At 34.2% G+C, this 13,626-nt stretch overlaps 1 protein-coding gene across 8 annotated transcripts in view; it reads right to left on the reverse strand.

The window, feature by feature from the left end:
• Positions 1 to 13,626, reverse strand: part of LOC103574706 (POU domain, class 6, transcription factor 2) — a 506,104-nt gene that overhangs the window by 77,057 nt on the left and 415,421 nt on the right. For all 8 annotated transcript variants that reach the window (XM_053741928.1, XM_053741930.1, XM_053741927.1 and 5 more), the window contains one exon: positions 9,647 to 9,972. In XM_053741928.1, the coding sequence (XP_053597903.1) occupies positions 9,647 to 9,943 (297 nt within the window). In that variant the 5' untranslated portion in view covers positions 9,944 to 9,972. The remainder of the gene's footprint in view (positions 1 to 9,646; positions 9,973 to 13,626) is intronic.

Here is a 13,626-nt window from a genome sequence, read left to right on the forward strand (position 1 = left end):
ACTCAGTCTTAGTTCCTTAGAGTAACAAAGGAAAGAAGTGAATTCTGCTGTATTACTTTATTAACTAAAAAAAGTGCAAGCATGTGTAGGACGCGTGATTTAAATTCAAACGCAGGCGCATTGCACGGGCAGATGAATGAGTAGATAGATATAATAGAAATCCATGAGTGATAACAATAGTGTGTCATCACTCTCCACTGCTAAATGACTTGCGATAAATTCGATAACGATAACTATATAAACAGCTGGTTAAGCCGCTATTATCATTATTTTCATCAGCAGATCAATATTTCCAGTTGTAAAATTAGCGAAATCTATCAACAAAAAAGTCCTCAGCTGCTTACACGGCGAAATGAGTGAGAGTCGGGAGTTGGAAGTTGAATCTTTGAGTTTAGTGGAACCTGGTTGTCTAAGGGGTTAGCTGACCATGGCAGCAGATTGGCTGGCCACCAGCTTGCAATTTGCTTTCTCGAATCCCTCTTCAGCCTTCCCCCTGTATCTCCCATCTACCACTGCCTCTATTACCGATGAACTTAGATGGCACGAAGCAGACTACCGAGACGACGGTGGCGAGCCTGTCCGAACTAAGTTCCTAATCTCAGTGGTCAGCTGATATTCAAACACCCGTAAAGCTTGTGTCCATATACATCTATACAACATCTACACAGAAATACATCTATATAGATGTGTATATATAGATACCAAAGCCGCGAATAAAGCGGTAGTAGTAGTGTCTGGTAACGACTATCGCGGGCAAACATTAATACTGAATACTGGACACTGTGTACCCTAGGATTATCTTATTCTTGGGATAGTGTGACGCTTGGTAACTTTGCCAACATTCACATTGCCAGTGTACCGTGTTAGATCTGTAAGGCAAGAGGATGAGGAAGAGGATGAGGATCAAGAGAAGGAAGAGTTTAGTTGGGAAAGGTTTTCTCTTTTCCTCGGCTCCTTCTTCACCTGCCATTCGCAAACACGCTGCTACTGCTAGTTGCTGAATAGACAAGTGCAAGCCGGTTTAAATGTTGACCAATGGGTATCAAATGTCCCAATTCAAAGTTTTGACCACTTTAAATTGTCTACAATAAATTAAATATTTGCCTATAGATTGTGGACTTTAAAGAATTTTAATTTTACTTGAATTCAACACCGCTGGTTATTTGACGGATTTGATTTCTGAATTTATGATACCACTGGGCTTTGGATTTTTAAAATTCGGCTGAATCGATAGATTGTTTAGTGACTCGTGTGATTCAAGTTGGTAATCTGTGTTCGGACAGTTTCATTCTGTATTTACAGGGACCATCTCATTTATATAGGAAAACAGACTCGTACTTGTCTGGTGAATGTACATGGAGAATGTGGAAGCAAACGATGAAATTGTGTGTGTGTTGGTGGGTGAGCGAGTAGAGTTTGTTTGTCGAGCAAACGTTTGCCGACGACACCGCCGGACACTGGTGCCTCCTCTGGAACTCTCAGGTCCCTAGTCCGGTTGGTTACAAGTCTGTCTGCAGCACCACTACCGCTACGGGATTTAATACCATCCAGCATCGCGTATGCCGATGAATAGTGGTCAAATAACTTCCCAAGTAATTCTAACACGAGTACTCCAGTGGTTTCGATATTCAAATGCTAGATACGGCATCTTTTTAAATAACGAAACTACTGTAAAAAATTAGCGGAGTGAATACGAAGCGGATGACTGTTTATTAGGGTGGTTGTTAAAAAGTAAATTTTCTCAGGCGCCCCATAAAAAGCTTCTTTTTAGGGGAAAAATACGCGGGAAATTTGAATTTTTCGTTTTAAGTTTAAAGAACGTGTCTCAGGACGATCAAAGTTCATTTTTCGATACAATAACGTTTTTTTAAAATATCTCATGAAATATGCAGATTAAAGGAAAAACTCATAGAAACAATTTTGTAAGAAATTAAATTCTTGACAAAAAAGGTCATATTCATTTTTTTGTAAAATGTGTTTTTATGAAGATATTCTAGAAAAACATATTTAGATCTTATTAATAGTGTGTTTTAAGGATTACGAATGTTGAAAATAACGTTTTTCTAAGTATGTAGAAGCTTCAACAAGCATTGATAATTGATATGTTACGAGTTACGAAGTTGTCTATATTTAAGAAAAAACGTTATTTTCAACATCCATAATCCTTAAAACGCACTATTCATAAGATCTAAAAATGTTTTTTCAAAATATCTTCATAAAAACACATTTTATAAAAAAAATGAACAGGACCTTTTTTGTCAAGAATTTAATTTCCTACAAAATTGTTCCTATGACTTTTTCCTTTAATCTGCATATTTCATGAGATATTTTAAAAAAACGCAATTGTATCGAAAAATGAATCGTTTTGCTAAATTTATACTATTTTTCTCAAAATGCATCTTTGGCTGAGCAAATACTGGCGAAATATGTCGATAAATCAAGCCGGTACGCCGGGCACATTTTGCGTTGGGATAAGAACCAAAGACATACCCAAGACTGAGGTGTAAGATTGTTAAGAGCCGAAGAGGAATTGCTCGGTCGGCAGAAGCCTTTAGTCCAGCTTAACGTACACCAACACTATTCCTCGTAGCCTTCATGTTGGGGCCAAGTTATGCCCGCAAACAGTCGTACATTAGTGTCCAGTTGTTGTTCTCGAGAATTTATAACGCGACACATTTGTTAAATGAGTGGTTGCTCGGTTCAGGTTGTCTCGGAATATTCAAAATTTTATGAGTGTCTAAAATAGGTCGCGAATAAGCTCCTTATTGATTTGTCATCGCCTTTGTTTCACCAAATAAATTATAAATATATAACTATTCCTCTTTTTTCTTTATACTCCAAGTTTCCAAGGGAAATAATTAATCAGACCATGCTCCAAATCCTGATTTATATTTATATATATACATTGGTATCCAATTTCCAATAGTTTGATTAGTCAGAACAGACAAGGAGGATTAAATAATCATGGGTCTGATAAATAAATTCATAAATAAGACAACCGGGGTGAGAAAAGTGCTATCGCTTAAAGCAGCAGCAAGTTATTTAACGAGCGAGTATAAAACGAGTAGCGAAATATACATGAGAGTGGTAACTCTTGAGGGTCAAAAGGATTGGCGAGTAAGGTAGAGGATACGAGGGTAATATAGTAAGAGGGTTGGAGGTGTGGGTCTCTAAGAGTTTTGGTTTGGTACGCGAGCACGTATAGTGGGTGGATGGAGCACGGTAGAACGGTCATATCAACCCATATACGCCCTGCTCCTCACCGGGAGATTGTTACGGGGGGTTGAAGCTGGCTAGTGGTCAGCACACTTGGCCGACCCTACTTCGCTAACTAGTTTAATGATATATGTTGAGCTACAAGCGCCTTGATTAATCGTTAACTAATGTTGGACCTTACTGCCGCTGCTACTGCTGCTGGTAGAAGAGACTGGGGAATGACCAAAGAAGGATGAGACCCCGATGAAGGCGCCCCAGTGCTTAGACAAGTACAAGTACAAGTACAACCAGAGGCAGAGGCAGAGGCAGAAGTTGAAGCAGAAGTAGAAGCTTGAGAGGAGAAATGAAGGCCTTCAACCGGCACCCACTTTAACACTGCCGTAGACTTTTGGTCAGTAGATGAGAAACCCGTCCCCAAACTCGGCTGTTATACAACCAAACAGAAATCTAATCTCTTCGGATAATTTGATTTATGATTTAACGTTGAGGCCGTGGTACTCCCAAGGAAAAACTTTGAAACCCCAGTTACGTTTAAAGCTCAAAACTGTCCTCGGCGTAATTTGTCCGAGTGTCCGATACCCAAAGACAAATTAGCATTATCGCGTCCATTTGCTAATCGACGGATAAAAAATCTTGATGAATAGGATCAAGAAGTTTTAGGATCTGAGGGTCAAGACAAAGGACTCTAAAAGTATATTGGATTATTTATTGTCCAGCAAGGACAATTAATCATCAGGCAATTCGGGAAATGAATTTTAGTGGATCACATATTCTATGAACAGAGTGTAAAATTAATTGAAGCGGGTGTGTTTTCATAATGTGTTGGGATCAGTAGGAAGAGACTTCACAGAGACTGGTCAGCGGACGTGTATAAGCGTCGAATGATAGTGTTGCCGAGGAGAATAAGGGGCAAGGGGGTTAGTCCAGGGGGTAACCAGCTAGGGGTTAGCTCAGAGATGCAAGACACCGTGAAATTACCAGCAGAGTCTCTCTCATGCTTGGGAGGATGTTGAGTGGGCGGTGGAACGGACTCTGTCCAGTAGCACTTCTCCTTCATCTCCTCCTCGTTCTCCTCTCAGGACCACTGGCCAGCGGGTATTTGTCTTGTCTCCTTGTTTATGAGATTCAACATTGTTATTTGACACCGCCTGGGAGTTGTACCACGAGGTCTCTGTTGTACGACGCATGTTCCTTCTGCTTGTGTGTGTAGTCAAGTAGAGTTTCCTGCTACTATTTATGGAAGCCGGATTGTCCAGCTGAACAATGTGTACCAACCTTCAAATTCATCACTTGTAAACTCATTTATACTTGTTGATAATTAAATTGTCTTTGCTCCCGCTCGTCAGCTAATTAATCAAAAGTTTTAAACTCAAAAATTAACTTCTTCTGGCTGTCCTCCGAGCGAACCGCTAAATCCACGATAATGCTGAACCAGCTAATGCCTATATATCAGTCGATCGACGGCTCCAAAAGAGACCTTGTTTAATCTCAATCGAATCTTATTATGCTTATACTTTATTTTCACCATTTTTTATCTTCCTACTGTTTTATTATCACGGATACAGCAGTCACTGGGTGAATTATCGGTAGGCAAGAGAGAGGAAAGAGTCCAATCAGTAACGAGTTGCCCAGCAGTCTCGCTAAGTATCGAAGTCACTGAACATTTAATTGCCGTGTTTTAAAATTAAATTCTCGGAACCTCGTTAAGATTAAACAAACTGAAATTAAATTAGTAACGACCAACCGAGTTCTAGTTGTCTGTCGACTCGTATACAGATATTTATCCACCGTGGAAAATATTTCACCTGATACATTACTGAGTCTGTTAATTTTTTTCATAATCCATATCCAGATACAACGGACATGTGTGTATATGTATATCTATATATGCGCGTTAAAGTCACGTCACTCATAATTAACAGAAATTTTAAATATCCCAACAACTTTCGATGGACGTTTAACAATACACGGTTACTTTTTTTGCGATCCCATGCTAAAAAAAAATTATGACGAGCAATGGATTCATTTTTTTTTAAATCGTTATTAATAATTCTATAAACGGCAACGAGCTCGCTAATTATCTTGTCATTCGTACAAACAATATTTTATTTAAATTTATGCAACAGCAAATTCGTACAGATCTGAAAAAAATAATTCAGATCTAACGAGATCTGATTAAATCAAATAGAATTTTTTCAAATTGTTTTCTAATTTTTTTTTTTTTTTTCACCAGGACCTGATCTTTTAAATGAACTTCAATATATTTATATCCGTAACATATATTTTTTAATATATGTTTACTATATATGATATTTTCATGCGGGCACAGCTGGATGTCTATCGAAAATAATCAGAATAATTTCCTAGGAACTCAAAAAGTCAACATTCGAAGAGAACTCGATTTTTGAAGATCAGAGCGAAACCGATAACTTGGGTTTTTTTTAAAATTTTCAATTTTCATAGCGAAAAGTTAATAAAATAAAAATATGAAATATTTAACGAATAAGGAGCCGTGACGCCGATATGTTGATTATTTTTTAACCAAGTAGAGTAATGTCATGACGTAGACACGGTTATAAACCAGAAAATGTCGGATATGCTTTTTCCTCAATTGACAGATTTTCAATTTAATCAACTTGCAATCTAATGGAAAAAATGCCCAATCTATTGATACTACAGGAACAAAACCCACCTACCCACACTCACATACTCAGCATAGGTGGGTGTAGTACACAACCACGAATTTATAAAACTGATTGAATGTATCAGTTGAGATTTAAATCGTACAAAGAGATCACGATGATGTTTTTAAACTTTTTCGTGCTTCTAGGAAATTAATTTATCGGGAAACATTTTTATATCATATCATATCATATCAATTTCAATGAAGAATTCCTGCACGGTTAGTGAATATCAGACGTATTATAGCTTTTTTATATACACTGGTATTAGTGTACGAGGCGTCGATGAAAATGGACACTCACTCTACACTAACATACATACGAATATTGCTTTTTTCCTGATTTTCATTATAACCACCAATCGCATTTATTCTTTTTTAATTGCAATCAATTCTCACTCATCGATTTTTACCCCTTCCTTCAAATAATTTCTTGTCTCTCTACACATACATATTATTGAATTTTCAGATTAATTCAATTGTTGCATTACAATTAAACAAAAAACCGCCACATAAATAATTATAATAATACGCTATAAAAAAAGTGGTGTTAAAATAAAATAACACCAGTGCGATGGTGTCATTTGGCCGTTTGATTGGTGTAAAAAAATAAAGTTTCATATGAAAAAGCATGAAAAATTAATAATGAATATTATCTAGAGGAAACTAAAATTTTGCCATGTATTTTAAGGTGGTAGTTAAAAATTTAAATTTTTCAGGCACCCCATAAAAAGCTTCTTTTTAGGGGAAAAATACCTGGGGAATTTGGTTTTTTCTTTTTAAGTAAAGAGAACATGTCTTAGGACGATCAAAGTTCATTTTTCGATACAATAACGTTTTTTTCAAATATTTCATGAAATATGCAGATTAAGGGAAAAACTCACAGGAACAATTTTGTAGGAAATTAAATTCTTGACAAAAAAGGTCATATTCATTTTTTTTGTAAAATGTGTTTTTATGAAGATATTCTAAAAAAACATTTTTAGATCTTATGAATAGTGCGTTTTAAGGATTACGAATGTTGAAAATAACGTTTTTCTAAATATGTAAAAACTTTAACAAGCATTCATAATTGATATGTTACGAGTTACGAAGTTGTCTATATTTAAGAAAAAACGTTATGTTCAACATCCATAATCCTTAAAACGCACTATTCATAAGATCTAAAAATGTTTTTTCAAAATATCTTCATAAAAACACATTTTATAAAAAAAATGAATATGACCTTTTTTGTCAAGAATTTAATTTTCTACAAAATTGTTCCTATGACTTTTTCCTTTAATCTGCATATTTCATGAGATATTTGAAAAAAACGTTATTGTATCGAAAAATAAACACCGAAAATTTTAACACCTACACTGCCTGGCCTTACCCCGTTTTTTTTCCAGTATAATAATAATAATAATAATAATTAATAATAATAATAATTTAATTTCAAATCGCGCTACAGACTTCAATCACCATAAAAATAATTTTTTTTTTTTTTTTTTTTTTTTTTTTTTTTTTAAGTTAAACCCAACCCAAGCTCTGGTCACTCAGTAATTCGATATTGTGCAGCCACGTTAATAATAAGAAAACAAACATAATTATTATGCACGATAAAGTAACCGGATTCCAGTTGCCGGTGCCCCAATATGCTGCCCAGTTAAGTCAACTCCCGCCTTACTTATTTACAACAGCCCGCTAACAAGGCGACGAATAATAATAATAATCGTATAATTGTGAAATACGATCCCAATGTAATTGTAACCGTACAAAATAATTCTTAAAGTAATGAGACCGTGTGTAAATAAATTTTATTTTATTTAAAAGTTTCATTTTTTTTTTTTTCGCTAGTTTAATAATCGCCGATACGATACCTTCAATCACATCTCGACAGTTGCATTTACGCAGCAGCCGTACACAGGCCAGAGGTATGTTGGATAAATTTAACCCCAGCCCATCAAGGTGGAATGTGCCTTTAGGCTAAACTACACGCAGCGGCGATTAGTCAGACTTGTTACACACCGGGCGATCTTCACCAACGTCAAACATGAATGACAGCCCCTTCAGGTGATTAGCACTCAGGCCATCATTCCCCGCGGATTTTTTCTATGCGCACGATCAACAGTAAATACTGTTGCTAATTTTTTTTATCGATTTTCAAGGATAATTGTCAGAAATTTATTAATTTTACAGAGAAAAAAAATGATGACAATAAACTGAGCAGACATTTAAAAATTTTTGCATTTTTTTTAACAAAAAAAATAAATATTTTGAAAAATTGCACATATAGTTTATAAAATTTTCGACATGTGCATTTTTTTAGAAATTTTTTTTTTTCATTATTTACTTGTTAAAAAAATAATTTTCTCGTCCCAAGAAAATTTTTGTTTCTTATTCACATTGCAAAAAATTTTTTCGCGCCAAAAAATCATTTTTTCCGGTGTGTAAAATTAATAAACAGAATTTTAAATTAAAATTTAGTTTTTAAAATAATTATCGTCTTTAAAATTAACATCATTTAAAATTTACCCAATAAAAAAAAAATCAAGTATTCAAATAATTTTATTTTTCCCGCCAATTTCAAATTTTAAAAAACTCCATTTGCTTTAGATTTCCAAAAAAAGTCAAGTCTCTTCCTCCAGAACTTAATCATATGGGGCAAGTGTACGCAAATCTATGTATTTCACTCCGAAATGAATGGGTTTACGCACACTTGCCCCTCATGACTAATAAAAAATTTTAAAATTAAAATAAAAATTTTAAAATCCTTTTTGTCTCAGATGATCAATTTACTCCTTTGCAAAAATTTACTAAAACCCAAAATTACTGTTTTGCAATCGCGCTAAAAAAAATTTCGCGTATTAATTAATAAAATCTCTATGTATATTAATTAGCATATTGAGTATGTGATGGTTTGCTGTTGCACACCCGAGCCCAATAGAGGTGAAGGTTTGCTCAACAGAATCTACAGTAGCTGTGATGTTTAACGTCGCCGTAGTTTAATTTGTAGTCGCTGTTGTATTGTGTCCCAAAGGTGGGCGTTTAAGCCGAGTGCAAACAACTACTATTCACCCGTCTTATCGTCACACATATTGCCTACACATGTATATATCCCGTCACCAGATTCACAAGCGTAATCTCCAGTTAAAAATTTATTGTTACTTTATTTAAAACCCGATTATTTACCGCCGTTATTTTTTCGATAATCAAACCGTCAGCCGTCAACGTCAATCGATCTCGATCTCTCTCGATGTTAGGGACAGTGACGAAATAAATATATGTTTGCATATAAATTTGATAGAATATAAACGCGGAAGTCTTTAAATCACTCGAATTAATGTTTAAAAATTTAAATATTAATCAACTTATTAATTAATTGAGAAAATAATTTTACAAAGGATTGATTGTAGCGCAATAACGAAAGCGAATTTATAAAAAAAAATAACGACAAGTCATTGACCCGGACTCTTGACATCTTGACACGCTCCAATTGATTACACACAGTTATGATTTCGATTGAGATACTGTACTGAGGGACGTACATTTATGTGTACCAACTAGAGAGAGTAGCGCGTAGTCTAATTGATTGTCATTGACATACAAAGCCCAACATTAATGAATTACACATTAACCAGGTCAATGTACTTTGCTATTCAATACCAATGACTTATCATTCCCCATACCGCGGACGGAGAATATTGTTGGTGATGTTGTTGTTGATAATCGTCGAGTATAATAAATAAATGAGTAAATTACGTGACTTACCTCACTCTTGAGATTCAATGGAACGTCGCAGGGAGGATCGATGTCCGCGGCCTCGGTCTTAACGTGTGACAGCATGCTGTAGTTATGTCTCATGGGTACCGCAGTGGCCAACATGTTTGCGTAAGGACGATGGTGGGTCTGCTGGTGCTGAGACTGAGGTGCCTGGGACTGGGACTGAGGCGGCTGAAGACGTCGGTACGATGGCGATAAGTGGGTATTTATTGTACGTAGATCCGCGGGCGGCGATGCCGGGGCTGCGGTACTGCTTTGTTCCTCTTCAGCAGAACCCTCTGCCATGTCAGCCGAGCATCCCGATGACTCGTGGTCTTAAACAATAATAATTACGATTAAAGTATTTCTTTAATACACCCAAAAAATTATGCTCAAAATTTCAATATTTTGTAGTTTATTTTCGACTTAAAATTAGTATATTCGATACTAATATCAAACCGGGATCATTATATATATTACAAAATGGCTATTATTTATATTAAAATTTGATACACTGAAGAGCAAAATTTTTAAATTCGTATATTAAAATTAATATGAAAAAGAATCGATAAATTGGTATCTAGTTATTACTATTCAAATAAACAGAAAAATTTTAAAAATGAGGAACCGAAAAATTAGTAAACGTACATATTAATATATAAAGATCTAGTATACGAATTTTTCATTATATTATTTACCACTTATTCGATATATGTATATAATAAATTAATTTATAATAACGAATAAATAACATTTTATATTAATTATCAGTCAATGGGATAGAATTTATAAAATAAGAGTTTAAAATTTTGGGTATTTTTATGAGCAACAAAATCAGTATCTAGTATACTAATTTTTAATTTTATTATTTACCACTTATTCGATTTATGTATATTGTAAATTAATTTATAATGATAAATAAGTGATATTTTAAGCTAATAATTGATCAGTGACATCGAATTTATAAAATAAAAGTTTGTAACTTTTGGAATTTTCGGCTGGAAAAATCAGTATCTAAGATAGCAATTCTTAATTTTACCAATCATTACTTTTTAATAGATTATGCCATAAATTAATTAGCTTTCATTAATAAGTGACGTATTATACCTAAAAGTAATAATATTTCCTTACTTTTTCAAATAATTGACAGCAGGAATCTACAAAAATTAGTAAACTACTTTGCATTAAGCACATAATAGTACTAATTATTGATAACAGATTTCACTTTTTACTATCACTTATTAATTTTTAATATTGTTTTTTCCGTATAATTAAGAGCGCACGTGCTTGGATGATTTTTTTAGCCGATGTCGCGGCCGCATTTAGGCTGCGCGAGATCAGGAGAGAAAAGACAAAAAATGATAATGGCAGGGACTAAATAAAACTGATACTCGGAGTCATAAAAGGATTGTAATTAAATCGCTAATGACATTTGGGAGGTAATAAAAATTTGTGAACAGCTGTCTGGGGAACGTGGGCACCCTTAATCTTATTTTGTCAACTTCAAAGCAAAAACTTTTTAAATAAAAGAAACAAGTCTACATTTGCCGGTTTAATTTTTTGCTACACATGTTTTGTTGACTTTTTTTTTACACTCGGTCTCGGGTTGGCTGAAGTATATTTAGAGATGGGTTCAAGGGCAATTGTCGTAATGCATTGGCGTTAAATTATGTTTATTTGGGTTTTATGATCTGAGCATGTGAATTAATCTTAAACGAAGACGGAGCGGCTAGATGGACGCGATACAGGGAGGATCTTGGCTAGAGTTATTTTAGAGTTTTAAAATTTCTTGGCTTGGCGCCAATTATTTATTTAGTTAATTTTTTTTTTTTTTTCTCTTAAATCTCTATATTATAATGCGTATTAAATTTATTAATACGGATCGGGATTGTGACGAGCAGATGGATCATTGGCGTGTGTTGGAGCTAAAGGTCACGAGTGCAACTGGTCGAGTGTTTGGTTCTGCTGGTGAGTTGGGGGTAACGATACTATACGGGATACTCGACGAAACACACACACGAGGTGGAGGAAATCTTCCGCGTCATTGACCGCTCCGAGGTAAACGAATTGCGGTGACTGTGTTTGAGAACGTAAATGAATGGCTCATCGACTCGATAATCGAATCTTTTTTTTTAATTTGTTTTTTAAATAAATTTGTTATTCTTTTGCTGTCTATTGATAATGCTGTCAATTAATCGCTTCATCAAGTAGAAACACAACGTCATTTTTTGGTTATAATAAAAATTTTTTCGCTTTGATTCTCCCTTGTTTAGCCACCGCACAAAGAGTCTGGCTCATGTGCTAAGCCCTCTTTATTATTTATTTAAAACAACCCGTTGATTCACGTGGAATTTTTAATTTTTTTTTTTACCTGCTAAACTTTTTTTTATGGCCAAGTATTTTAATTAGGGGACGAGGTAAAATGGGTCTAGATAAAAATTTTTTTTTTAGGGGCAACATGACCACTAGTAATTGCGAACTTGAATTTTTAAATTTCAGATTGGGCGGGAAAATTTAAATTTAAATTTTGAAAAATAATTGTTGAGAAATTTTAGCACGTGGTGTTAAAATTAAATTTCACTGGTGTAGGCGGTGTTAAATCGGTGTAAAAAAAAATTCAGAAAAATATTCTAACACCTACATGTTTATGATCTGAAATAAGCTGATGTTTGATAATCTTTGGATTTTTGTAAAACCGGTAAATTATAAAAAAAAATTATTTGAAAAAATTGCACCTATAGTTTTTTTAATTTTCTAAATGTGCATATTTTTTTTTTTTTTAAATTTAATTGTAGAAAGAAGGAATCCCTGTAGAAAATGAACGGCTGATTTTTCTCCGAGGTAACTTTCTCTTTTTTTCTTAAATAATTTATTTAAACAGCAATAAAATTTATTGTTTTGGGACTCGAATCTTATACTTATTAATTTATAGATATTAATTACTATAATTAACAATTTGAACCTTCAACTGTCGGTTATAAACCGTACAATTCATAAATATATATGTAGGAGAGTAGATTTTAGCCCGAAGCGATTGTACAATCGAGTAATCCCGTGAGATATATAATAGCAGTTATTTGGAAACTGGATCAATTAGCAAAGCCGATTTAAATGCAATAATGATCGGTATATGTGTGTTTTTGTGTGTGTGTGTGTGCTGTGTGTTGCATTATTATATCAAAGCGGTCAAGATTTAACAACGCGATCCGTCAAGATCTCATCTGATAGGAACCACTATTAAGAATATATATACATATACATATATGTCTGGTTATAAAATTATACGTTCTAACGAACCCATGTCAAAGGTATACACAAAATTATAGGAGTAAAAAATGACAATGGAATAAATCGCTTGGCCCAAATAACAATGTGTCAATAAAGCTAATTAAAAGTTATATCAAAGGTATTTTAATTTTGAATAAAATGTATAATGTGTGGTTTACATATTGAGTTTTATCTTGAGCAAGGCTGTGTAGCATTGGCAGCCGCATCATCGTCAGCAATAGCCCGAGTCTCTACTATATAATTAAGGGGCTTGATTGATGTTAATTCAAAGGGTAATTAAGAATGTTGCGCATAAAAATACAGTAATTTATGGTCATTGGGGATAATTATATGTTGACCAGCTTGTAATTGCAAGCACTCGATACGGCCACGACCGACAGAATCCTACGAAGACTCATTCGCCGTCGATTTTATAAATACATAGTATAAATATATATAAGATATAAGGCATTTTAATACAGCCCTTGGTTGGATCTAGCTCTAGGCTCTGTTCAATCACGTTATTTATGGCAGCTCTTTCAAAACTAAATATATATAAATATTTTATTCCTATCGTACTTTGGTAAATTTTTTTTTTTTTTTTTTTTTTTGAAACTTATGAGTTAAATTTACACAGAAAAAAAAGTTGTCGAGTCAAGAAAATATTTTTTAACACGAACGTTTTCGGGAACCAACAAGATTTTTTGTCTAGGTCAGTGATT

Source organism: Microplitis demolitor, chromosome 9 (genome assembly GCF_026212275.2).
Source record: "Microplitis demolitor isolate Queensland-Clemson2020A chromosome 9, iyMicDemo2.1a, whole genome shotgun sequence".
Lineage (NCBI taxonomy): Eukaryota > Metazoa > Arthropoda > Insecta > Hymenoptera > Braconidae > Microplitis > Microplitis demolitor.